The sequence below is a fragment of the Apodemus sylvaticus genome, chromosome 7 (assembly GCF_947179515.1).
Source record: "Apodemus sylvaticus chromosome 7, mApoSyl1.1, whole genome shotgun sequence".
NCBI lineage: Eukaryota > Metazoa > Chordata > Mammalia > Rodentia > Muridae > Apodemus > Apodemus sylvaticus.
Window position 1 is genome coordinate 84464488 of NC_067478.1, and position 27522 is coordinate 84492009.

At 41.8% G+C, this 27522-nt stretch overlaps 2 protein-coding genes across 5 annotated transcripts in view; one reads left to right on the forward strand and one right to left on the reverse strand.

Annotated features, from left to right (window-relative positions):
- The window catches only part of Ift46 (intraflagellar transport 46), a 22832-nt gene extending 12815 nt beyond the window's left edge, over positions 1-10017 (reverse strand). Inside the window, exons 1-2 of one of the 4 annotated variants that reach the window (XM_052188503.1) lie at positions 9918-10017; positions 3241-3337 (exon numbers count right to left, since the gene is read on the reverse strand). The gene's annotated coding sequence lies outside the window, so the exon portion shown is untranslated. Of the gene's footprint in view, positions 1-3240; positions 3338-3930; positions 4170-9917 lie in introns of those variants that run through there. The other 3 variants (XM_052188502.1, XM_052188505.1, XM_052188504.1) reach the window with 3 other exon arrangements.
- Arcn1 (archain 1) overlaps positions 9533-27522 on the forward strand; it is a 27093-nt gene continuing 9103 nt past the window's right edge. The window contains exons 1-6 of the mRNA XM_052188501.1: positions 9533-9732; positions 17944-18207; positions 18921-19100; positions 19214-19419; positions 20534-20698; positions 27356-27521. Of these exons, the coding sequence (XP_052044461.1) occupies positions 9730-9732; positions 17944-18207; positions 18921-19100; positions 19214-19419; positions 20534-20698; positions 27356-27521 (984 nt within the window). The 5' untranslated portion in view covers positions 9533-9729. The remainder of the gene's footprint in view (positions 9733-17943; positions 18208-18920; positions 19101-19213; positions 19420-20533; positions 20699-27355; position 27522) is intronic.

Here is a 27522-nt window from a genome sequence, read left to right on the forward strand (position 1 = left end):
CTGACCAGCATGGAAACATTAGATGCAAACTAAACATTTTTTGACTTATTAAACTGCCCGTCTGAAACCAAGTCCAGAGCTGACAAGAGTGTGACTTTGCTAAGTCCCTGGACATGGGAGCTTACAGCACTCAGGAAACTGAGGCCAGAGTACCTCAAATCCAAGGCCAGCCTGAGCTACATGGTGAGTTCCAGGTTAGCCTAGGCTCCACAGAATAAAATCCTATTTTCATATAAACAAACAAAATCCTAACATGGTGGAGTAAAATAACCTAGCGGCTCAGTATTACTCAGCATGCTCGCTTCCACAGCACAGACAGGAAACCTGGAATGATGCAGAGGTTAACACAGCCTGTGCAAGGATGACATGGAGAGCATGAAACATTCTGTAATTTTGGCAAATAAAGTATGTATTCAAAAGTACCAAAATGAGAACTCAGACAGACATTGTATACCACCAGACACAGCAGTACTGTTCATAATCGGGCAAAAATACCACCAGTGTCCATTAGAGACTTAAAAACACTGTGTATCCATATAATAGACTATTATTATTCAGCCATAAAATTGAAAAAAGTGTGATACATGCTATAGCATAAGCACACCTTGAAACATGTATATGTGACATGAGCCAGCCACAAAAGGACATTATGATTTTACCTAGTGTCTCTGTTAGGGTTTTACTGCTGTGAACAGACCATGGCAAGTCTTATAAATGACAACATTTAATTGGGGCTGGCTTATAGATTCAGAGGTTCACTCTATTATCATCAAGGCAGGATACTGCAGCATCCAGGCAGGCATGATGCAGGAGGAGCTGAGAGTTCTACATCTTCACCTGAAGGCTGCTAAGATAATACTGACTTCCAGGCAGCTAGAAATAGGGTCTTAAGCCACGCCCATAGTGACACACCTACTCCAAAAGGCCACACCTTCTCCAACAAGACCACACCTTCAAATAGTTCCACTCCCTGAGCCAAGCATATACAAACCTAGGAAATGCCGCTAATAGGCAAATTCATTGGGGCAAAGCAGTGGTTAGCAGGGACTGGAAGGAAGGAATCAGGAAATCTTTTGTTTTTTTGTCTGTTTCTGAGGCAGGGTCTCACAATGTAGCCTTGGCTGTCATGGAACTCACTATGTAGATCAGGTTGGCCTCAAACTCATAGAGATCCACTTGATTCTGCCTCCCAAGTGCTGGGATTAAAGTCATGTACCACCAAGCCTAGCAGTAGTTACTGCCTAAAGATGAGGAAGTTCTAGTAGTATTTTGAATGAGAACAGCCCCGGAAGCTCCTATGTTTGCATGTTTGGTCAGTAGCTGTAGAGCTGCTTAGGAAAGTGCAGTCTTGTCAGAGGAGATATAGTACTGGAGACAGGCTTTGAGGTTCCAGATCCCATGCCCTTCCCAGTTAGCTCTCTAAGCCTCATGGTTGGGTCTAAAGATATAAACTCTCAGCTGTTCCTGCTGCCATGATTTTTCTCAGCCATCGTGGACTCTAATCCCCTAAAACTCTAAGCCCCAAATAAACTTTCTTCTATAAGTTGCCTTGGCTATGGTGTCTTATCACAGCAATAGAGAAATAACTAAGGCAGTGGTGACAGTTATCACAAAATATAAATGTACTCAAAGCCATTTAACTTTACACTTGAAGTGGCTAGAATAGCATTCTGTGTGTATATTTTACCACAGCAAACAAAAGTGTGATCCCCAACTCAAGACTCAAATCTAACGCATGAGCAAGCCTTGATGATCGTGAAACAGCCGTCTATGTTGTATCTGTGCCATGCCTCTATTCATGCCACAGTCCAAACCATTACCATCGCGACCCAGCCACTGCGACAGTACTTCCACTCACCACCCACTTTCACCTGTGTCCTCCCACACGTGACAGCAACAGCCTCTGGAGCTCTGCACTCTGCTTGAAGCCTGTGGCCTCCCTTCTGATCAGACCGTAACACACTCCCCTCTCCCCATGCACTGGTCTTTCCTGGCCACAAATCGATCCCCACCCACCACCATTATGTTTCATAGCAGTAAACCATTTGCCACCATCTCTGCACACATGACATTTTTCATAATGACTGTTCTGCACCGGCCATTTTTCTTCGAAGATTACGAGTGTCAGGATGGCAGAGATGTGTCTTTTGTTTGTCATTGTACTGCCCAGTGCCAGCATGGCACGTAGCAAACATTTAAAAATGTTAGGTGAGCTGAGAGCACTGGCATACACCTTTATTCTCAGCAATAGGCAGGCAGAGGCAGGCAGATTTGATTTCTGAGTTCAAGGCTAGCCTGGTCTACAGAGTGAGTTCCTGGACAGCCAGGGCTATACAGAGAAACCCTGTCTCAAAAAACCAAAAAAAAAAAAAAAAAAAAAAAAAACCAACAACAACAACAACAAAAGTTGAATAAATGAATGGTGTCAGGTGTTCTGATAAAACTCTGCTGCAATTACGGTTGCGGGGAGGGGCAAGTTAAGGGCAAGTTATGAAGCATCTTAACGAATTGTTAGAAACAGAAGCACAGTGATCCAGGCTGGAGCAATGGCTCAGAGATTAAGAGTACTGGATGCTCTTCCAGAGGACCTACGGTTCAATTCCCAGCACCCACATGGCAGCTCTAACCATTTGCAACTCCAGTTAAAGGAGATCTGACATTCTCTTCTGGACTCTGAGGGCACCAGGCAAGCAGGTGCTTCACAGAGAGATGTATACAAATAACATCCATACACATAAACATTAAAAACAAACAAACAACAACAACAAAAAAAACACACGCGCGCGGTGGTGGTGGTGGTGGCAGTGGCGGCGCACGCCTGTAATCCCAGCACTCTAGGAGGCAGAGGCAGGTGAATTTCTGAGTTTGAGGCCAGCCTGGTCTACAGAGTGAGTTCCAGGACAGCCAGGGCTACACAGAGAAACCCTGTCTTGAAAAAACCAAAACCCAAAAAACAAAACAACAACAAAAAAAAACAAAACAAAAAAACCAACAAAACACAGTGAACTTGTGCTAGAATCTATACAGAGAAGTCACATGACGTTAACAATGGCAGGGGATAAAGAAGATCCTAAAATCTGATGAACTGATTTCTCCCTCAACTAGTGAGAAAGCAAAATTAGCAGCAAATTAATGCAGGAGGTCAACACTTGCTGCTATAACCTAAGAGCTTGCTGAATACAGCCTGAATCCTATCTGCACCACTGTTTTGAAAACCGCCTCCCTCTCATCTTCTCTTACCTTGATGTCCTGGGGTAGGGGTGCTAATACTGGCAACCTCTTCTGAGTCGTTAATCTCTAGACGCTCATCGTATGTCTGGTTCTCAACAATTTTGGTCTAAGCAAAAGGAGATACGATTTCATAGCTCCTACCATGGGATATACAGCCAGCACTCCGCGCAGAGATGCATTCACCCCCAACCAAGCTTTCCCCAAAGGAAAGTTTCCTGACCCAAGACCAAGCAGATAATCAACTTCAACTCTTAGCCAGCACTGGCTGAGTGCCGAGAGAACGGCAGAGGAAAACGGTATCCAAGCTTTTCTAGCGGCAACCCAAAAGCTATACAGAAGATGCAGTCAAGGGAAGCAAGCATGCATAGGCTGATTGCGGCCGGCTCAGGTTTGGCCAGTTTTCGCACAGGTATTCGGCTTCTGTCAGGGGATGGAAGGTATAGGGATGGGTCCCGGCTACTGAAATTCTAGAGTAGAGACAGAGTTCAGCCTCTGACCCGAGAAGGGGAAGGATGGTCCTGAGAGAAGGTAAATTCTAGTCTCGTCCTCATCCACTAATCCTCAAAGCATCACCTCTACATCCACCCGTTTGAAGACAGGATCCCACTGGGTTCTCGGGGAGTCGAGGATCCAGGGCAGTTGGCGGGGCGCAGAGCAAAGAACGGAGGTCGGGAGTGCGCTTGCGGGAGCACCAATTACCTGTAGCCCCTCTGGATCCGTTTCCTCTATTTGGAAAGAACCCCAGCCTAGGACTGGGGTCTCACTCTCAGGCCAGGCCACTTCAAGGATCCCTGAGTGCAACAAGCCGCCTGTCGTCAGTCGTTAGGCAAAAAGATAAGTAAATAAAACAAAGCGAGAGCCTGAGGGAGTGATCGCGAGACGTGGGGCGCCGACACGCCGACACCCCGCCCCCCGCCCGGCTTCGGCCGGTGGTGACGGAAGCCGAGTCGCGGCGCTGGGATAGAGCGGCCCGGCGCACTTTATCCCAGCTCACTAGGAGGCCAAGCCGCCTGCTTATCTATGGTTTCCGCAACTGAGTCGGTTGTGACATCTAGTGGCCAAAGGTGGAAGGCCAGGCTAGTGGGTTTCTTTTTTCCACTGGAAATTGTCATCTCAAAGACAAGGCTCCTTTGGACCACAGTTTCTCCTAGATAGGCCTAAACTACAATTTAGACACGCTTCAAGGAAAAGTCCAAGCATGTTTAAAAGCCCTTTTATAGCATCTCTATGGTACGATAGCCCTTTTCCTCACGGTATCCTATGTCACATGAGCATACTTTTTCTTCCTTCATCTGAGATTAGAATTTAACTGTGTCCTGTGTTTTTACCCTCATAGAAAACTATGAGCCGGGCAAGTTAGTGCATAACTGTAATCCTAGTGCTTTGGAGGTGGCGGCAGGAGGATTAGAAGTTCAAGATCAGCCTCAGTCAGCAACTTGGTAAATTTGAGGCCAGCCTGGGCTATTGAGGTCCAGTTTCAAAACAATAAAAACTGATAAAAAATAAAAACACATTATTTCATGTAGGAAAGCACATATGCCACCTGTGTGTGTGTGCAGGTCAGAGGGCATCTTTATGGAGTCTGTTAAAAAATTTTTCTAGTACCAGTAGATTGCATAAATAGTCCTTTGAAAATCCTCACTGGAAGCCATGCATGGTATGCAGGTCTGTAATCCCAACGCTTGAAAGGGTAGAAAAAGGAGAGTCAAAACCAGTCTTGGTGGGGGCTGGAGAGATGGCTCAGCGGTTAAGAGCACTGACTGCTCTTCCAGAGGTCCTGAGTTCAAATCCCGGCAACCACATGGTGGCTCACAACCATCTGTAATGGGATTGGATGCCCTCTTCTGGTGTGTCTGAAAACAGCAACAATGTACTCACATACATAAAATAAATAAATAATAAATCTTTAAAAAAAAAAAAACAGTCTTGGTTACATGAGACCCTCTTTCTCAAAAAGTAAAATAGTAAAATTAGACACAGCCTCTGGACCTCTGGATTAAAGAAGATCACCGTAAGGGCTGATGGGTTGGCTTGGCAGGTAAAGTCACTTGCTACCAGAAGGCACAGGACAACCTGACCAACACAATTCAAACATCAGAATCCAAGTAAAAGTGAAGAGAACTGACTCCTTAAAGTTGTCCTCTGAACTGCACACACACACACACACACACACACACACACTTTCCTTCATGAAATAAGGTGTTTTTATTTTTATTTTTTTTAAATCAAATTTTGTGATGGCTCAGTGGTTGAAAGCACTGGTTGCTCTTCCAGAGGACCCAGGTTCTAGTCCCAGCACACACACCCTCAGTTCACAACCCTCAGTAACTCCAGACCCAGGGAGATCGAAATGCCCTCTTTTGGCCTCCAAAGGCACAGACACATGCATACATGCAGGCCAGACACCCATACATATAAAATAGTTTTTAAAATAATAAAGCAAGAACATGAAGCTCGCACTGGGTGAGGAGCTGTACCTCTGGGGTGGAGCACTTATATGGCATGCACAGGGCCCTGGATAGAATACCGATGAAATACAGAATAACAGAACGCTCATTGAACAAATCAAGGAATAAGTGATTAAGGAAAATGTAATGAATAAATAACACTACCGATGTAATTAATTTTGGAAATCAAGGTTGATTAGAGAAACGTACAAGAATCATAGGAATTCACAGCCAGGTGGTGGTGGCGCATGCCTGTAATTCCAGCACTCTGGGAGGCACAGACAGGCTGATTTCTGAGTTCGAGGCCAGCCTAGTCTACAGAGTGAGTTTCAGGACAGCCAGGGATACACAGAGAAACCCTGTCTCGAAAAAACCAAATCCAAAAAAAAAAAAAAAGAATCATAGGAATTCACCGCAAAAGCTGCCTTAAAAAGAAACACAGCGCAGACAGGCATGGTGACACAGCCCTTTAGTCCCAGCACTGAGGAGGGAGAGGCAGATGGATCTCTGAGTTCTAGGCCAGTCTCATCTACAAAGCCAGTTCTAGGAAAACCATGGTTATACTCAGAGAAACCTTATCTGGAGCCCCACCCTCCAGCCCCCAAAAATAATAAAAGAAAAAAGAAGAGAAAAGAAAGAGTACTGTCTATTCTTCCGGAGGTCCTGAGTTCAATTCCCAGCATCCACATAGTGGTTCACAACCATCTCTAACGGGGATCTGGCGCCCTCTTCTGGCCTGTGGATGTACAGGCAGCAGAGCACTCAACTATAGTGTTCAGACCTGCATTCCCAACTCAGAAAAAAAAGAGACTAAGACATACTTCTTTTAAAAAATAAAATCAATACCTAAAAATTACACATATCTATGGGGCATTTAATGTTGTTTCTATACATGTGTACATTGCAAAATATTCAAATCCTAGCATTTCTAGATCCTCAAACCTTTAAGGAAAAAACCTTAATGTTTGCGTGGCCTGCACATGCACTTGGCCTCAGCCTCACAGTATCCTGCTTTTGCCTCTCAAGTACCGCCAACAGTTCTCATTATTTTGTGGGGGGAAAATCAGGGTTCTTATTTCTAGATTTCTTTTTATAAATATATACTAAACTATATTATGTTCTTAATAGTCAACTTTTCTATGCAACAGAAGACCAGAACATATTACTTCCTTTTTAAAATTTTATTTTTATTTTATGTCCATTGGTGTCTTACTTGCATATATGTCTACATGAGACTGACAGAGTCCCTGGAACAGAAGTTAGAGACAGTTGTGAGCTGGATGTTGGAAATTGAACCTATGTTCTCTGGAAGATCAGCCAATGCTCTTAATCACTGAGCCATCTCTCCGCCCATTCTTTCTTCTTTATTTTTTTTTTAATTTTAATTTTTATTTTCTGTTAGTGAGTGTTTTCCTAATTCTTAAAAAAAAGACTTTTCTTCCAGAGGACCTAAGTTCAATTCCCAGCCACCACATGGTGGCTCACAACCATCTGTAATGCGATCTGATGCCTTCTTCTGGCATGTTTGAAGACAATGATAGTTTGCTTCCATGCATAAAAAATCTTTTAAAAAGAGATTTATTTACTTTTGTATGTATGGGTATTTTACCTGCATGTATGTTTATGTACCATCTACAAGCCTGGTACCCTCAGAGTCAAGAAGAAGGTGTCAGATCTCTTGGAATTGGAATTATAGATGGATGCGAGCTGCCATGTATGTACTAGAATTGAATCTTAATTGTCTGGAACAGCAGAAGGTCCTTGAAAATTGCTGAGTCTATCTCTTCAGCCCCGACTTTAAACTCTTGAGTCTCCTGCCTCTACTTCCCAAGAACTGAGATCAAAAGTGCGTGTCACCGTAGCTGGCTTTTGTTTGACTTCCCCCCACCTCATGGGGAAAAAGCACCTGGAGACAGAGGCATGTAGATTTCTAGGTTCAAAGCCTGCCTGGTTTATAGAGCAAGTTCCAAGATAGCCAGGATTACACAGAATAATCCTCTCTGGGGAAACCTTTTTTTTTTTTCTTTTTTAGTGCGCAGAATATTCTCCAGTTTCATTTGAGCTGTTATAGATGAATCACCTCAATGCTTTGCTGGGATGCATATCGTGTTTTCTTTATCTACTTGTTAGTTGGTAGACACAGGTTGATTCCATTTTGGGACTATTAACTAGCACACACCTCTTTTGCTGCTTCAAGTTAAAAATGGAATTGCCTCTAATCATAACCCTAAGGATGCAAAGGGAGGCAGATATCTGTGAGTTCCAGGCCAGCCTCATCTACATAGTAAGTTCTAGGCCAGACTAGAAGTAAAACTGTCTCAAAAATATGTTTTTAGTAGAACTGCTATTTTTTGTCTTATTTTTGTAATGCTATGTCCATAATAAGAAGCATAAATTGTTGAGCAATTGCTGTGGTGGAACAATTAGCTTATACAGTCTAATCTATTTTATATTAACTTCATAAATGTATAAAGTATGTGTTACCACAGTTTAAAGAGTAATAACTGAGGCTTAGAGAGGTGCAGTGACTTAACTCAGGCCTTAAGCAATAAAAAGGAGTGGCGAAGGCCACTCTAATTCCTGGGGTTGTTTGTTTGTTTTGGCTTTTCAAGACAGGGTTTCTCTGTATAGCCCTGGCTGTCCTGGAACTCACTCTGTAGACCAGGCTGGCCTCAAACTCAGAAATCTGCCTGCCTCTGCCTCCCAAGTGCTGGGATTAAAGGTATGAGCCACCACTGCCCAGTTCTGGTTTGTTTTAACTTACGTTATACGGCCTCTAAGGCTCTCCTTACCAAGGATACTTGTGAACATACATTTTCTTTTCTCTTTTTTTGAGTCAGGGGAAAACCAAACCTGCAAGATTGGTGTTCTGCAAGAGCAACATAGGATTTTAACTGCAGAGCTATCTCTCAGGACCCTTAAACAAACAAACAAACAAACAAAACAAAACAAAAAGCAACCCTTCTTTGAAGTATACAGTTCAGTACTGAAGAGGTGTCTCAGCAGTCAAGATTATCTGTTGCTTTTGTCAGAGAACCCCCAGTTTGATTCCCAGCACCCATATCAGGCAGCACCTGCATTCACAGTCGCATACCTGAACACACACAGGATTTTAAAATAAAATAATTATATATTTAAGATAAAACACACAGTTCAGTGGTTTTTAGGATATCTACCTCTGGTATTCCATGACATTTACATTCCAAATATAAGCTTTTCATGCACTAGATGTTACTTCTTCGACTTCTGGAACTCCAATAAGTCACTTATATGCTTTCTATTTTCACAGATATCCCTGGTTTGGATATTGCATCTGGTTCTTTTCACCCGTTTTCAAGGTTAACCCATGTTGTAGTATGTGTCAGTATTTTATTACTCTTTTCTTTAAAGTTTTTTACTCTTAGTGCTTTGTTTGTCAAGACAGGGTTTCTGTGTAGCTCTGACTCTCCCAGACTTTCTTTGTAGACCAGGCTGGCTTCAGATTTACAGAGATCGGCCTGCCTCTGGCTCCCGAGTTGAAAGGTGTAAGATGAAAGGTGTGTGCCTGACTGGACAATTTTTGATCTTCCTCCTCAGCTTTCTACTTACTTGGGATTACAGGTGATGGGACACCACACCGGCTTTATTCCGGGAGTTCTAGACGTTACGTATTCTGGATACTAGTTCCTCATGCTCACAGATTATTTTATATATTCCATTGAGTGGTTTTATGAACTTTAAGAAGATGCACCAAATAAACGCAGGTGAAGAGAAAGAAAGGACAGAGGGATGACGCTCCACAGTTGTACTCAAACTCTTTGCAAGTCCCGGGCTAACGGAGGACCGAGTCTACTGCCACCCAGAAGCTGCCTTCGGCCCCGCCCCCCGCCCTTTGACCCGCGCCGTTTCCGGTTGGAGACGTGGCTTGGGGCCGCCATCTTGGCAAGAGGCGAAGCGGCGGAGGCTCCTGTCAGGGGCAGCAGGTCCGGAGCGGCCAGAGCTCCGCTTCTCTGGGCGGCAGCCCGAGCCCCTGCAGAGCCAGAGCGCGGCGCGCCTCACCTGCGGCCTCACCATGGTAAGCGCCGAGCCGGGTTCGCTCGCCACGTCCTCGCCGGCTGGGCCGGGACCGCAGTAGCCGCGCCCGGAGCCCTGCCGTCGGCCCGGGCTTTGGCACGGCCTCCCGGAGTACGCGAGCGAGCTGCCGCGCCCACCCGGCCTCCGCCGGCAGCGCCGCCACGTCCGCCCGCCACTCCGACCCACCCGGGCTGGTGGTTGTCGCGTGGGCCTTCCGTCCTCACGTCCCGCCGGTTCCTTGCGAGCTCCGGGTCCGCAAGACTGGGCCTGTCCGCCGCTTCTCGTCCTCTTGTCACCACGTCGTCTCAAAGCTTTTTAATTTTTTGTTTTGTTTTCTTAATTGAAAGGGGGAAGTAGAGGCAGTACGGAAATAGTGACTTCGGACGCCGGTTTGTAGGACCCCGGTGTCCCCGTCGCTACCCTGCACTACTAGGGTAGCGCGTACGTGTGTCTTTGGCAGCGAGGCTGGTGCAGTGTGTATATAGAGCATAGAGCAACGGAGTGACAACACAGGAACCTACTGTTTAGGTGGAGTGACATGAGTATGGCTTATTGTAATCACAGCTGTTGTGTGGAGTAGGAGAGGTGGGCTGTGCTTGGGGACTCATTAGGTGCCATCGGAGCCTTATTCTTTCTGTACAATCTGTTAACCAAGATAGGAGAAATGACTGTAGGTGAGGATAGGAGAAAGCAGAATTGGCTCCACCAGATCCTTCTTTAGCTACTGAAATCTGAACATTCGTGAAAAAGAAGAGATTCTCCGTTTTCCAACGATCAAATAACTTACCTTTTGAAGGATTTTTTAGGTGGTTTGGGAGCTACCTAAGTAACATGACTCTTGGTACTTGTCCTATGAAGTTCTAACAACTCTTTTGAGAAGAACTTGGCTAGAGGAGAAATTCATATTTGGTCATTAAACCACAGAAAGTTTCTTTTCCAGCCTCAGATGTATAAATTACATCAAGTAGGTTTGCCTCTCAAAATTTGATATTAGACATAAAATTTCCTGCAGATGGATTTCTGAGTTCGAGGCCAGCCTGGTCTACTTTGTGAGTTCCAGGACAGCCAGGGCTACTCAGAGAAACCCTGTCTCAAAAAAAAAAAAAAAAAAAAAAAAAAAAGGAAAAAGACATAAAATTTTCAAAACCTCATATACCAACCTTGAGCCCCAATTCCACGGGTTGATTTTTGTTATCGTCATTATTGTGTTTGTAAGTGTTTTTTCTTTTATATTTTAAGATGTTTTTATTTTATGTATACGAAGTTGTCTGTGCAACACCTGAAGATGGTATTGGATCCCCTGGAACTGGGCTTAACCTCCTTGTGATGCAGGGATTCCAACCTAGGCCCTATGCAAGAACAAGAAGTACTCTTAACTGCTGAGCTATATCTTCAGCCCCCAGTTTTTTAGTTTTTAGAGAAAAGGTTTCTCACTATGTTGACCTGGCTGCCCTGAAACTCACTATATTGACCAGGCTAACCTCTGCCTTCCCATCACTTCCCATGTGTGCATATGTGTGTATACTTTTAAAAGTGTACGCACTACTTTTATGTTTTAGAGAGTGTTCATAGTTTGTTAGAGTGTGTAAATTGTTTTTTTTTTTTTTTTTTTTTTTTTTTTTTTTGGTGTTTTTTTGAGACAGGGTTTCTCTGTGTAGCCCTGGCTGTCCTGGAACTCACTCTGTAGACCAGGCTGGTCTCGAACGTCAGAAATCCGCCTGCCTCAGTCTCCCAAGTGCTGGGATTACAGGCGTGCGCCACCATGCCGGGCCTTAGAGTGTGTAATTGTAATAATTAACTTATAAAGTCTTATGGAAACAAAAATCCAGATAATCTTTACCAAAATCTAGTTTGTTAAAATGTTCTTGGAACTTTTCATATTTTGAATTTGTTGCTAATGGAGGAATGTGTCAGACATGGTGGTGCATGCCTTTCATCCCAGCACTAGGGTAGCAGAGGCAGGCAGATATTTGAGTTCAAGGCCACCTTGGTCTACAGATTGAATTCCGAGACAGCCAGGGCTGCACAGAGAAACCCTGTCTCAAAATAAAGTGAAAGATAATTGAGAAACAGTAAAGCTCTAGGTGTTCTGTAGTAATGTGTATATACATACACATGTGTGCATGCATATATGGTATACTTTTGTGTACGCACATGTACATGTGTATATACATATGCATGTGTGCATATATGCGTATAGTTTTTTGGTTTTTTTTTTGGATTTGGTTTTTTGGAGACAGGGTTTCTCTCTGTAGTCCTGGCTGTCCTGGAACTCACTCTGTAGACCAGGCTGGCCTGGAACTCAGAGATCCACCTGGCTCTGCCTCCCAGAGTGCTGGAATTACAGGCGTGCGCCACCACCGCCCAGCTTGCTTGTCCTTTTGATGTGAATACATATTCATATAGCTGTGTCCTATATTTCTGAATTAGACACTTAGCATGATCCAGATATACGCAGACTCCTGTGTTGTGGAGAGCAGTTATCTCAGTATATTCTACTCTGTCAAGTCAAAGACCTGCTTGGTATTACTTCTGTATGTTTTTGGGCTCTATTTAATTACAGAACGTTCACTGTACCATAGAATTATGTCAACTGGGGTGAAATTTTGATCTTAAAGTTGCATCAAAATTTCTAGTAGTTTTTCCTCAACATTTTAATACAAGATTTTCCAACATTTAGAAAATTTCAAAGAACCCTATAAGGAACAGGCCTGTAACTACCAACTAGTTTGTTTCACTATAATTATTTTATCATACACCTAATCATTCATCCATTCCTTTCTATCATTTAAAACATATATTTCAGAATAAGTTACAGGTCCATAAACATTGTTTTGAGAAATAAATTTTCTTTGGTTTTACTGAATTGTCAGTGCAAAATATCCAAGAGAAAATATCATCTCCTTTTCTTGAACCAGAAGATTACTATATAGTCCAGGCTAGCCTGGAACTCACCATCATCTTGTCTCAGCTTCCTGACAGACTTGACCGTGCATGCTGAAATGCATCTTCTGTTTTGTCCTTTTTCTTTAGTTTTCTATAAGCTTAATTTTCTTAATATTTGCCAGGCATTTTTTTTAAACTAACCTTATGTTTGAATAAACTTGACAATTAGTCCTGTGATACCACCCATTTCTAAAATTTGCTAATCTACAGAACATTGTTCTTAATTAAGAAGATAGTAAAAAAAAAAAAAAGAAGAAGATAATAAATAGACTTACTGTGATGGCAAATACCTTTACCTACTGAGCTCTACTAAAAAGTTTTCAAATGCTTAAACTCATAAAGTCTGTAGACTTATAGGATAGTGAAACTTACAGATTGTGTATATGTTGGGGTGTGGGTGTGTGGTGTAGGTTCGGGTATCTTCCCTTGCTCTCTGCTATACTGAACCAGAAGCTTGCTGTTTGAGCTATGCTGGCTGGCCAGGGAGCTCTCAGGATTTGCCTGTCTCTGACCTCCAGTACTGAGGTTATAGGCATTTGCAGCCATGGCTGCGTGTCTGACTTTTTATGTAGGTGATAGGATTCAGATCCAGGTCCTCATGCTTATAGAGAGCTAGCCATTTTCCCAGCCTGCCCTGCCCTCTTTTTTAATAACATTTGTTTCTTTAGTAGAGCAAGGCAAACTTTTTTTTTTTTAAAGATTGGTTTATTTTCTGTGTATTAGTGTTTTGCCTGGGTGTATGTATATGTACCATGACATGTGTGCCTGGTGCTTGCAGAAGCCAGGAGAGAGGATTGGAGTAACTTCAAATGAGCTAGAAATGGTGGTGAGCTGTCTGCTAGGTGGGTGCTGGGATCTGAACCTCAGTTTTCTTCAAAGAATATAAAATTTAAAAAAAAAAATTTTTTTTTTAAAAGCAGGATCTCTCTGTGTAATCCTGGAACTCACTCTGTAGACCAGGCTGGCCTTGAACTAGCCTCAGAGAGATCTGCCTCCCACGTGCTGGGATTAAAGGCATGTGCATTGCATACATGCCTGGTACCTGAGGAGGGCAGAAAAGGGCATTTGGAGTTACACATGGTTGTGTACTTCTATGTGAGTGCTAGCGATCAAACCCAGGTTCTCTGCAAGAACCTTAACTGCTGAACTGTTGTTAGGCATGGTAGCATCTCTGTAATTCCAGTAGGCAGATCTCCATGAGTTCACCTGGTCCACACATGAGTTTCATGTCAGCCAGGGCTATGTAGTGAGACCCTAATGAAAATTGTGGTAGGAGAATTTACCTTTTAATATACTCTCCATTTCAGTAGTTGCTAAACTTCATTGAATGTGAATATGAAGCGAAGCATTACTATGTTGAGGCATTTAAGAAGATAAGTATTAATTTTGCACAGGATAAATTTACCTTGTTCAGATATGATCTTTCCAACTATGTTAGTGACTGGAGGCTGCATATGGACCTTGTGACTTATGCCCTAGGTGTTTTGTGGTTTATCTACATTCAATATAGGGAACTTTGATCCTGCTTCGGGAATCTTATTTGCTTATATCTGGTTAATGAAATGACTAAAATAGAGTCTCAGAGTTTTCCTACTTGAGATATTTTTATCCTGCTGGCTTTTTGTTGTTTGTTTTGGTTCAGGGTCTCTATATAACCCTGGCTGTTGTAGAGCTCACTATGTAGACCAGACTGGCTCCAAACTGACAAGTGATCCACCAGTCTCTGCCTCCTGAGTGCTGGGATTAAAAGCATGTCTTACCATACCCGGCTGTTTTATATTTATGTATTCAATCCCTGAATTAATCAAGTGTTATTTCTTTTATCAGTTAGAGGTAATCTTTTCTCCTCTGTCCACTCTCTTGGGTTTCTAAGCATATAATGCCTTATATTACAAAACCTTATTTTTTGTCTTATATGTATTAATTAGGCTGCTTCTGAGCAAAATGTAAATATTTTTTCTTTTTAAAATTTATGTTACGCATATGGATTTTTTGACTGCATGTATGTCTATATCATGTGCATGGCTAGTGCCTGTAAAACCCAGAAGAGGGTTATTGAAACTTATAAGTGGAGTTACAGAGAGTTATGAACTACCATGTGGATACTGGGAATGGAACCCTGGTGGTCTGGAAAGGTAGCTAGTGTTCTTAACCACTGAGCCATCTCTCCAGACCCAACTATGTTTCTTTTAACCAGGGAGCATCTAATGTGATAATAGGCTTTCAGTAAGTCATGCAGCCCTGACATTGTGGTACATATAGGTTATCTGAGCATTCAGGAAACAGAGGCAAGAGAATGGAAAGTTACAGGCCAATCTCAACTATATAAGGAGAACTCTCAAAAAAAGCAAAGCAGAACAGCAAAACCAAAGGCTGAAGATGTAGTGGTAGTGCACCGTGTACACAGCTCTGGATAAAGTAAACTCAGTATAGAGTTGATACAATTAAAGATGCCGAAGAATTCTGTTATTTCCTTTAAATCTAGACTTTTTTTTTGTTTATTTTTTGTTTGTTTGTTCGTTTTGTTTTTTTCGAGACAGGGTTTCTCTGTGTAGCCCTGGCTATCCTGGAACTCACTCTGTAGACCAGGCTGGCCTGGAACTCAGAGATCTGCCTGGCTCTGCCTCCCAGAGTGCTGGGATTACAGGCGTGCGCCACCACCGCCCGGCAAATCTAGACTTTTCTAAACTTTGGTTCTTATTTGGGAAGTGAAACAGTATTAGCTCTTGAGATTTCATATGAGAAAAATGCAGTGTTCACTTAAAGGAGTCAGAAAAAAAATCAGAAAAAAAAAATCTGGCCAGGCAGTGGTGGCGCATGCCTTTAATCCCAGCACCTGGGAGGCAGAGGTAGGCGGATTTCTGAGTTTGAGGCCAGACTGCCCGACAGAGTGAGTTCCAGGACAGCCAGGGCTACACAGAGAAACTCTGTCTCAATGCCACCCCCACCCACCCCCCCAAAAAAAATCTGTTTGGTGAAGGGAACTTATACTGGATTTAGATGAAACACTTTACAATATAAATTATTAAAATCAGTGGGGTTGTTTCATTTTGTTATAGACAGAATCTCTCTAGGTAGCCCTGGCTATCCTGGAACCTGATATATAGACTAGAGTAGCCTTGAACTCGGAGAGATCTATCTACCTGCCTTTGTCTCCCCAGTGCTAGGACTAAAAGTGTGCACTACCTCTGGCTCAGTTGAATTGTTTTATACTGCTACTTAAAAACAGTATGGTGGTAAATGTTTCCCAGATACCCTAAATAGCTAACCTTTCCCCTCTCCTCCCTTTCCCCTTCTATTCCCTCTCCTCCACTCCCCTTCTATCCCTTCTCCTACCCTGTGTAGCTCTGGCTGTCTGAACCCACTCTGTAGATAATGCTGTCCCCAAGTCAGAGATTCACCAGCTGCTGTGTCTCCAGTACTGGGATTAAAGATATATACTACCAACTTTAGGGTGACCTTCTAATCCTTTACCTCCCAGGTGCTGGGACCATGTATTTGCTTTGGATGCTGTGGCCTCTTGTACAGATAACAAAACATTGAAACTGAATAGATGCACATCTGTAATCCAACTGCTTTGAGGTAGAAAGAACATATGTTTGAAGGCAGCCTAGGCAATTTAGGAAGACCCTGTAATAACGTAAAATAAGATGAAAACTTAAGACAAAATGCTGGGGATATAACATGCTTGCCTATTATGCTAGAGGCCCTAGGTTCTGTCTCCAGAACTGGGAGAGGGGAATGTTGCCACTGTGAGGATATTTATTTATTCAAATTAACTGACTTTTGTTTTTCAAGCTCTTCATCTTTAATGGACAGGTTTCCATAAAATTGAGACATTTAACAAGTAGGGTTTGTTTAAGAGTTTACATCCTAACAGTGAGTCTTGCCAGATGTGTCAGTCTTCTGTTGTTGCTTGTGCTTACGAACACTTGGATTTCTATACTGAAGAGGCGTTAGAACACTGCTTAAACCAGTAATCCAACACTTAGGAGGTGGAGGTAGGAAGATTGCTGAATTTGAGGCCTTCATGGTTTAGAGTAATCAAGTTCTAGAACAGCTAGGGCTACACAGAGAAACCCTTTCTCCAAAAACCAAATAAAAAGCAAAAAATCCCCACACTGTTTCGCCTTCCTACTCCTCTCATTGGTATTTGAAGATCCTCCTCCTCCTGCATTTATTTTGTTAAATAAATTGAAGATATCAGAGAGTTGTTGGGTCTTAATTATTGCTCAGTGTCAAAACTTACCTGAAACAGCAGGCCTGTAGAATTTCCACTTCACAGCTCGGTTGTATGTCAAGAATAAGTGGGATGGAAAGGCTGCTCAAAGGGCAGATCAGTTCAGACTTAATGACCTGTAGGAAGCTGGGGGGCTTCCTATTTGCTGCCTTGTTTCCTTTTCTGAGACAGGTGTATAACCAAAGCTAGTACTCCTCTGCCTTAGCATCCTGAGTGGTAAAATTAGTCTAGTGCTGCCATACTCGGGTAGAGCTCTTAAAAACCTTTTTATCTGCCTATCAGGCTTCTGTTTTGACATGGAAATATCTACCCCTTGGCTGGTGAAGATACTTGCCTCCTGCCCCCAACCTGAGTTCAACCTGGAGCCTAGAGTAGAAGAGGACTGACTCCCTCAAGTTGTCCTCTGGCTTCCACACACACGGGCACTCCCACAGGGCCGCACAATCAACCAACCAATAGAAATAATCTTATTTGTTGTTTGTTTGTTTGTTTATTGGTTTTTTGAGACAGGGTTTCTCTGTGTAGCCCTGGCTGTCCTGGAACTCACTCTGTTGACCAGGCTGGCCTCAAACTCAGAAATCCACCTGCCTCTGCCTCCCAAGTGCTGGGATTAAAGGTGTGTGCCACTACTGCCTAGCATAAATAATAATTTAAGTATACACTTTGGAAAAATAATTCCATGTGTGCTTGTGTATAGTGCTGGTGATGAAACCTCTCTTTGTACATTCTAGGCAAAAAGTTATTTTTTTTTTAACTAATGTCTATGTGTGTGTGTGTGTGTGTGTGTGTGTGTGTGTGTGTGTGTGTGTGTGTGTGTATCTTTAGGTATATTATGGAATAATTGTTTCATTTTCTTCTACCTTAACTTTGTCTTATAAATTGCATGCAGTAACTAAAACAATGAAGTATAGTTTGAAAGACAATGTCACCGAATGTGCTATTTATATGGAAGCTCACCTGAGGTGCTGAGAAAACAAATGTAAGAAATAAGTAGGGAGTGCTTATTTATGTGTATGCTCTTGGCAGGTGCTGTTGGCAGCAGCAGTCTGCACGAAAGCGGGAAAGGCTATTGTTTCTCGACAGTTTGTGGAGATGACCCGAACTCGGATTGAAGGCTTATTAGCAGCTTTCCCAAAACTCATGAACACTGGAAAACAACATACTTTTGTTGAAACAGAGAGTGTAAGATATGTCTACCAACCTATGGAGAAACTGTACATGGTATTGATCACTACAAAGAACAGCAATATCTTAGAAGATTTGGAGACTTTAAGGCTTTTCTCAAGAGTGGTAAGAGACCTATGATACTGGATACACTGCTGAATTACATTTTAATTGAAAGTAGGTTTGACTCTAAAATAGCTGATATGATCAGTTTGTGGAACCTTGTACACATCTCAACAACTTATCCATGCGACTCATTTAATGCCTGCCTGCTTACTTGCTTGCTTTTTTTTTCTTTTTTTATTTTGCAGTGCCTTATGCATTCTATGCAAGCACTCTGTCGCTGAGCTACACCCAATCCCCTCCAGCTCTTCATTCATTCAGCAGACACTTGTTGGGTTTCTTCCTAGGCTATAAGTATTCCAAAGGAGAATGCAGACTCATTCTTTCATATCTCAGTTCTTAACTAATTTAGTATGTCTGTGTTTCTGAAATTTGTTTGGACCCCTACCCTGTTGTGTATGTCTATGTTACCATGTGGGTGGTGGGAATTGAGCCCAAGTCCTCTGGAAAAACAGTTTATACTGTTAGCCATTGACTCATCTCTCCAACCCCATTGTTTTATTTTTTCCCCATTGTTTTATTAATTGGGATCTTTTTGAGACAAGATTTCATATAGCCCAGGCTAGCTATACCTTGCTATGTAGCCAAAGATGACAGTGAGCTTCCACCTCCCAAGTACTAAAATTCATTGTTTTTGAAATTTGTATTTAAAAGACATAGAAACTTAGCTGCTATGAAATTCTTAATCTTTGTTGTCTGTTACTGTCTGTAATTAGATCCCTGAATATTGCCGAGCCTTAGAGGAAAATGAAATATCTGAGCACTGTTTTGATTTGATTTTTGCTTTTGATGAAATTGTTGCCCTGGGATACCGGGAGAATGTTAACCTGGCACAGATCAGAACCTTCACAGAAATGGACTCCCATGAAGAGAAAGTATTCAGAGCAGTCCGAGAGGTAAGTGACTGCTGATTTGAGTGTCTTTCTGTTAACTTTCACTAATCTAATATCCTAGTTTTACTTGCTAATGTAGACTGTACTGAAAGCTACAAACATGTCTCTTTCTATAGACTCAAGAACGTGAAGCTAAGGCTGAGATGCGGCGTAAAGCAAAGGAATTACAACAGGCCCGAAGAGATGCAGAGAGACAGGGAAAAAAAGCACCAGGATTTGGGGGATTTGGTAGTTCTGCAGTGTCTGGAGGCAGCACAGCAGCCATGATCACAGAGACTATCATTGAAACGGATAAACCAAAAGTGGCGCCTGCACCTGCCAGGTATTGTCTAGTGTATTACCAACAATTAGGATGCAGAGGAAGGCTCTCTGTGTGTGTGCTTCATGGGAGGGATATTTGGTTTCTAAGTTTAAATAATGAGGGACTTAATGATGTAAGCTGTGATACTAAAGTTGGATATATAAAAGGTGGGAATAAAGGAGATATCTATGTTATTTTTTTTCTTTTGTAAGAGTTCTACAAATTATGCCATGATTTCTTCATTTCTTATGACAGTAGTCTTAATTGGTGAAGTGGGGTAGTATTTAACTGTTTGTGGACTATGAATTTTTCTCTTTTTAAATATTAATTATTTTATGGGTATAACTGCTCTGCTTGTGCATATATATGTCCATTGTATTTGTGCCTCTGAGAGGCCCAAGGAGTGTGTCCGGTCACCTTGAACTGTAGTAATACACAGGTGCGAGCAGCCTTATGAGTACTGGGAACTAGAACCAAGTTCTCAAGAGCCACAGTTGCTCTTAGAATCAGGTTTTTGTTTTTGTTTTCCTTTGTTTATTTTTAAATGTTATGTGTATGCCTTCAAGTATGTGTTTACCACATGGGTGCCTGGGGCCCATAGACGTCAGGAGAGTACATTCAGAACTGGAATTAGAGCTGATTGTGAGCCACCATGTTGGTGGTGGGAACTAAACCTGTGCTCTTCAAGAACGAGTGCCCTTGACCTGAGCCATCTCTCTAACCCCAGAATATGGGGGGGGGGTTGTTTTGTTTTGTTTTGTTTTGTTTTTTTGGTTTTAATATTTCAGAAGAATCTGTGGCTGCTTAAGGTATATTATGCAAAATTCATTTTTTGTGCATAGTCACATTTATCTAGATGGGAAATGCTATGTTTTCATCAGACTACTTATGACTATAAAATTATAGCTTTTGTATTTGTGTACTTGATACTTTTATTAATAGTAGCGATCCATTTGTGCAAGTTCATATTACACTACCAGTGTTGTAGTTGTCCACCAACACTAGGAAACAGGTTTTCTCCTAAGAGCTTCACATTCCTTTAGAGAAAGCTTGGTTTGTAGTAGGCTATTAATTAAAGCTTGTGATTTTTTGTATTTTTATCATATATTTACTCATTTTGTATTCTTCCACTTAGACCTTCAGGCCCCAGCAAGGCTTTGAAACTTGGAGCTAAAGGAAAGGAAGTAGATAACTTTGTGGACAAATTGAAATCTGAAGGTGAAACTATTATGTCTTCTAATATGGGGAAACGTAGCTCGGAAGCAACCAAAGTACACGTTCCACCTGTTAATATGGAAAGGTAAGTAGTGGCTTCTTCAAGAACAAACATTGCAATTTTTTTAAACCATCTTTTAAAAAAAATTGTTGTTGTTGTTGTTGTTGTTCTGTTTTTCTTTAAGACAGGATTTCATTGTGTAGCCAGGCTCACCAGGAACTCAACTGTGTAGATCAGGCTGGCCTCAAATTCACAAGAGATCCTCCTGTTTCTGCCTCTCAAATGCTAGAATTAAAGGTATGTGCTACCACACCTGGGTATTTTTATTACTTTTAGTTCATGTATATCTGTGTGGGGATTTGTAGAGTACAGGTGCCTGAAGAGACCAGAGGTATTAGATCTCCGAGGAGTTCGAAGTTACGGGTGGTTTTGAGTTACCTTTGTGGGTACTGGTACTCTTGAGCAATATGTGCTCTGAACTCCTGGGCCATCTCTCCAGCCCTTAAATTTGTCTTTAAATTCTATCAGTCCTTGCTTATTTATATATTTATTTATTTTTGTGCTAGGGATCTAACCCAGAATCTTTTGTATGCTGAGTACACTATTTACATCTGAGCTGCATAATTCTAGCCTCTTGCTTTTGTGCCTTTTAACTGTTACTGATTTAAAATTTTTACTTAGTGCATAATCCAGATATTAACTTACAGTATGTTTTTCTCCCCGCTTTAAATACCATTGGAGACTCAGCCATCTATTCCCTATGAAGTTTAAAACTTGCCTTTTATTGGCTAACTTAGGAAAGGTAGCTTTATGCCTGTTGTGTAGCTTGTCTCTTAAGCATGGCATGGTGGAACATACCTGTGATCCCAGCATTTGGGAGGTAGAGACTGGAAGATCTGGAGTTCAAGGTCAGCCTCAGTTATATCAAAGCCTAGGTCAAAGAAAACAACCCTTGACTTATGGAGCTAGAGGTACATTAACCCATATTTTGTCCTATCTTTTTCTAATTAAGACCATAAAGGAAAGTCAACCTTTAATATAAAATTTGTGAAGGTCCTCAAAGCAAATTAACATGTTAAATTTTATGTATTTGAATCCAGTATAATTCAATTTGTCTTTTATCTCAGGGCTGAAATAATGGTCGGTGGCATTTTTAAGCAATAGGCTAATCAAGTTTATATAATCAAGATGCAGATTTCTTGCCCTTAATCCCAGACCTACAGTTATTGATAGTTTGGAGGCCAACTGAAAGATGAGTCTGGGCGGATACCACTGTCAGGTGTGCATAAAGTGGACTGTTTACTCTTTCCTGTGTTCTGTTTGTTAGAAATGAACAGTGAAGAGATCTGGATACATCTCTTCACTCACTAAATTACTTGTGCTATTTTGGTTGTTTTGAGAAAAGCTGAGGTTTCATGCCTTTCTTAAAAAAATTATTTATTTGTATTTTATGTGCATTAGTGTTCTGCTTGCATGTATGTGTGTGTGAGGGCATCAGATCCCCTGGAACTGGAATTATAGACAGTTGTGAACTGCCATATGAGTGCATATGACCCAGGTCCTTTGGAAGAACAACCAATACTCTTAATAACTGAGTCATCTTTCCAGTCCCCATGCCTTTTAAAAAAAAAAAAAGTTTGTTTACTTATTTATTCTTTAACTTATGTTATTTCTTTGCACTTACGGGTCTTATGCATGTGTGAGTGCAGGTGCCCACAGAAACCAGAAGAGGGCATTGGATCCTCTGGCAATGGAGTTAAAGCTGTTGTGAGCTTTAACCACATGGGTACAGGGAGCTGAACTTAGTTAGGTCTTCTGTCAGAACAGAATGTGTTCTTGATCAATGGAGGCCTCGTACTTTTTTTTTTTTTTTAAGATTTATTTATTTATTTATTTATTTATTTAAAAGATTTATTTATTATATGTAAGTACACTGTAGATGTCTTCAGACACACCAGAAAAGGGTGTCAGATCTCATTACAGATGGTTGTGAGCCACCATGTGGTTGCTAGGATTTGAACTCAGGACCTTTGGAAGAGCAGTCAGTGCTCTTAACCACTGAGCCATCTTTACACAGCCCTGGCTTCATATTTTTAAACACAATCATATAGAAATGAGAATTTAATATTCTTTTCTAAGTGATTAAGTTACCTTGAGCACAGAATGAACTTTTATGAAAGGTAAATTGGGATCTACATTTCTTTTTTTTTTTTTTTTTTTTCTTTTTTTCTGAGACAGGGTTTCTGTAGAACAGGCTGGCCTCGAACTCAGAAATCCACCTGCCTCTGCCTCCCATTAAAGGCGTGCGCTACCAACGCCCGACCCAGGGGTCCTACATTTCTAAGATTCAGACTTTTGTGTTTTTGAGTCTAGTGTCTTTGTTTTGGGAAGGAACTAAGAGGCTGGGACCAAAAAAAAAAAAAAAAAAGCCCAAAATATTCTTTGTAGCCACTGTAGTTTACCTAGCTTCAAAGTAATTCTAGAGCTGGGAAGATGGCTCAGCAGTTAAGAGGCTGCTCTTCTAAAGGACCCAAATTCAGTTCCCAGCACCCTTATGGCGAATCGCAGCCATCGGTAACTCTAGCTCTGGAGAACCCAATGCCCTCTTTCTTCTCTGATGTCTGCAGGCACCAAGCATACACACAGGCACACATGCATATAAACATACATTTCTATTACAGAATATATATAGATTGAACTTACTAATTGCCCATAGCAGTAGCATTAAAAAAAAGTAAACTTTTTAAAATGTATAAAAGTCTTCTCAAACAACCAAAATTAACTACTTTTTGGACATTTTTTCTGAGGGGATGGAATAGTTTGTAGTATAGAGGGGAGTTAAAAACCTGTGGTTTATCTTTAAAAAATGTTTATTCAAAGCAAACATTCATCTTAGTTATGCTCTAGTGCTGTAAAAATGAAAAAAAAAACCACTATGATCAAGATAAGAAAGCACTTAATTGTGAGTTCTCTTACAGTTTTGGAGTTAGTTCATGATTATCATGGATGGGAGCATTGTGGCAGACAGGCATGGTGCTCTAGCACTGCTCTAGCAGTAGTGGAGAGCTTACCTTCTGATTCTCAGACAGCAGGCAAAGAGAAAGAGCCTAGGCTTGATGTGGGCTTCTCAAACCTCAAAGTCAGCCCAGTGACACACCACCCCCAACAAAGGTCACACCTTCAACAAGGCTAAACCTAATTCTTCCTAAACCTTCCACCAGCTGGGAACCAAACATTCAAAAACCAAATATTCAATGGCCTTTGGAGGCCATTCTCATTCAAACCACCACAATTAGACATAATTTCCAGTTGCATTTTTCCATTAAATTATAGATAATGAGTAAATAGTGCTTTGTTGTGGTAAATCACCAACCCCAATAAGCCCATGCGAAGAACACACCACTCAGTTATACTATTTATAAGCAGTATATCTATACTGGGCAGTTACACCACTGCACTGCTCTAGTCCCCAGCTAGGAGATAGATGCCTTGTTACTTGTGGCTCCCCCAGGCCACATGGTTCTCCTCTGCCTTCCTTCCACCTCCTCTTCTTCCGTCTTTTTCCTCTTGACTCTTCATCTCCCCTCCTTCCTCTCTCCTTCTCTAAAACCTCCTGCCCCACCTTTCCCTTCCACTGCTCAATCACAGGCTCTAGCCTTTATTTGACCAGTTAAAATGGAGAAAAGATTCACATGAAAACTCCTGAGTGATCCACTCCTCTTTGGGGCAGCCTCTCTTGAGGAAGCAGAATTAGCATCAAAATACAAACAGCACCCGGGCAATCCACAACAGTGCTTGCCTAGCCTCAGTAAGGCTCTGGGTTCAATTCCTAGAGGCATAAAAGAAGAAAACTCTATAGTCAAATGGTACTGGCACACACCTTTAACCCTAGCACTCAGAAGGCAGAGGCAGGTGGATGTGGTCTACAGAGTGAGTTCCAGGACAGCTAGGGCTACACAGAGAAACCCTGTTTTACTTACTTAAAATCATAGTAATGTGACATTTGAATGTAGTGTTTTGCCCTGAATAGGATATTGTACTGTGCCTTGTGATAATGGACAACTGATATACTTTTGGTAGGTTAGATCAAAAGTATTAATTCAGTATAAATTCATGAAGTTGATGATTGCATTAATATAGCTCAAGCATTCTAGGCAAGCACTCTGATACTGAACTACAAGAATGTCTTCGTTCTTGTGAAGTAAGAATAGTGTTTAGAGGTAGAAGGACTATGGTGTTCATAGCCTGCCTTTTTTCTTTTTGTTTTGTTTGTTCTTTTTCAAGACAGGGTTTCTCTGTGTAGCCCTGGCTATCCTGGAACTCACTCTATAGACCAGGCTGGCCTCAACTCAGAAATCCGCCTGCCTCTGCCTCCCAAGTGCTAGGATAAAAGGCATGTGCCACCACCTCCTGGCCATAGCCTGCCTCTTAATAGTTCATGGGAGAAAGAAGTCAGTATATTTGTATATAGATAATACTTAAAGAGAGACTATGAGTATATAGTTAGTGAAACAAATGGGATATGATGTTAATAAAAGGTAACCAAGGTACTTGGTACAGTATATGCAGTCTTTGTTTTAAATGTATTAATTTTTTAGGATATATTTTATTCTTCATACATGTATACTATGTTTCTTGATCATACCCACCCCTGGGTTAACCCTCTCACTTCCCTGGGACACTCTTCAACAGGTTCCCTCTCATACTCACGATTTCCTCTTTTATTTTCCTTTTTTATTTTTTTTGTAAGCCACCAGATTCAGTTAGTTTTGCTAGAATGTTTAATGATCTTGTTACTTAATCTTGTCCCCATAACCATAGCTGCAGTGAGTTTGTGAGTCCAACAGCCATGACTTGCCCAGAAGACCGCAGTTCACGGAACTCTTCCCTACCCTTTGGCTCTCAACCTTTTTGCACCCCTTCTTCTGTGAGCTTCGCTGAGCCTGGAGAAGAAAGTCCTGATAAAGATGTCCCATTTAGGGCTCAGCACTCAACAAGCTGTTCTCTGCACTTTGAAGAGTTAGGAATCTGCGTTGGTGCCAACTGTAGAAAGAGGCTTTTCCAGCCACAATTGGGAGCAACACTAATCTGTGTATAAACATAAATATTTAGGAAGCAGTATAATAATATGCCCATTTGGCAAAATAACAGTTTTAAGTTTTCTACTAAGTCCTATGATGTCCCAAACCATGGACTTTAACTAGGTTTACAATATCTTGCATGAATTCCCTCTTGTGAAGTATAGACCTCAGATCAAACCAGAAAGCAGTTGGTTACCTTCCTATAACTGACATACCACTGTTGCACCGCCAGGCATATCTTGCCTGGCAAGACACTAGTACAGGATTCAGGGTCTAGTACTTGGTAAGACATTTATCTTTCCTCCCCAGTGACCTGCATAGTACCTTCCAGCACTGAAAATTAGCCAACAGGGAAGATGTTTTCAGGTCAGTTCCACCAGTTTCCCTATCCGTACTAGAAGCAAAGTGAGTTGTGTCTTTAGCAGTAGTCTCATCGTCTAGTTAAGGTGAGCAGCAAGAGCAGTCAATAGCTTGTATTGTTCTGGAACCTTATATCCCACACCTGGCACAGAGATTGTTCTTTAATAAGATCTATCTTCTAGGGGAAGCATTGTCTACCTTTACATCTATGTATCTATGTTACAATTCCTTTTTTTAAAAAAAAAATTATGTTGCCAGGCAGTGGTGGCACATGCCTTTAATCCCAGCACTCGGGAGGCAGAAGCAGGAGGATTTCTGCATTCAAGGCCAGCCTGGTCTACAGAGTTCCAGGACAGCCAGGGCTACACAGAAAAACCCTTTCTCGAAAAACAAATTATTTTGTTTTTGAGACAAATACCACATAGAACTTGCTATGTGAAACAGGCTGGCCTTGAACTCACAGAGAACCACCTCATCTGCCTCCTGAGTGTTGAGATTTAGAGGGTCTACTACAATACCTGCCGTTTGTTTGTTTGTTTATTTGTTTGTTTGTTTGTTTATTCCGAGACAGGGTTTCTCTGTATAGTCCTGGCTGTCCTGGAACTCACTGTGTAGACCAGTCTGGCTTCGAACTCAGAAATCCGCCTGCCTCTGCCTCCCAAGTGCTGGGATTAAAGGCGTGCGCTGCCGGCTGGCTTTTATTTTTTAAATTTGCTTACAGAGTAAGTTTAAACATTACTGTCTGGCCGGGCAGTGCCACGGTGAAACCCTGACTCAAAAAACCAAAAAAAACCCAAAAAAACCAAAAAAACATTACTGTCTTCTTTCTTTCTTTGTTTCCTTTCTTGAAACACGTGGTACTCACTTGTAGGGGAGCCCATGTTCAAATTTGTGAAAATCCTTCTGCTTTAGCTCCTTGGCACTCAGATTATAGGCATGGGTCTCCATGTCTACTTAATATGATTTTCATGTTGAAGCTTATTTTTTTCTCACTGCTACTTGGCATTTGTAGTAGTGTGTGTTCTAACGGCTGAGCCATTTTTCTAGCCCCTTTTCTTTCTTTTTAAGGACAGGGTTTCTTATGGTTCAGATTGGCCTTCGGGCCAAAGATGACCTGAACTGATTCTCCTCCCGACCGTACCTCCCAAGTACACATGCCAAAGCAGTACCATCATACCTGGTTTTATGTGGAGCTGGAGTCACTCAGTGCTCCACGATGCTAGACAAACACTGCCAACTTAACTTCATCCTCAGCCTGCTTACCACTTTCCTGACATACTGATTTACTTTTGTTCTATAGTGTGCACATGAAGATTGAAGAAAAGATCACACTAACCTGTGGCAGAGATGGAGGATTACAGAATATGGAGCTGCATGGCATGATCATGCTTAGGATCTCAGATGACAAATTTGGCCGGATTCGTCTTCATGTAGAAAATGAAGATAAGAAAGGGGTACAGCTACAGG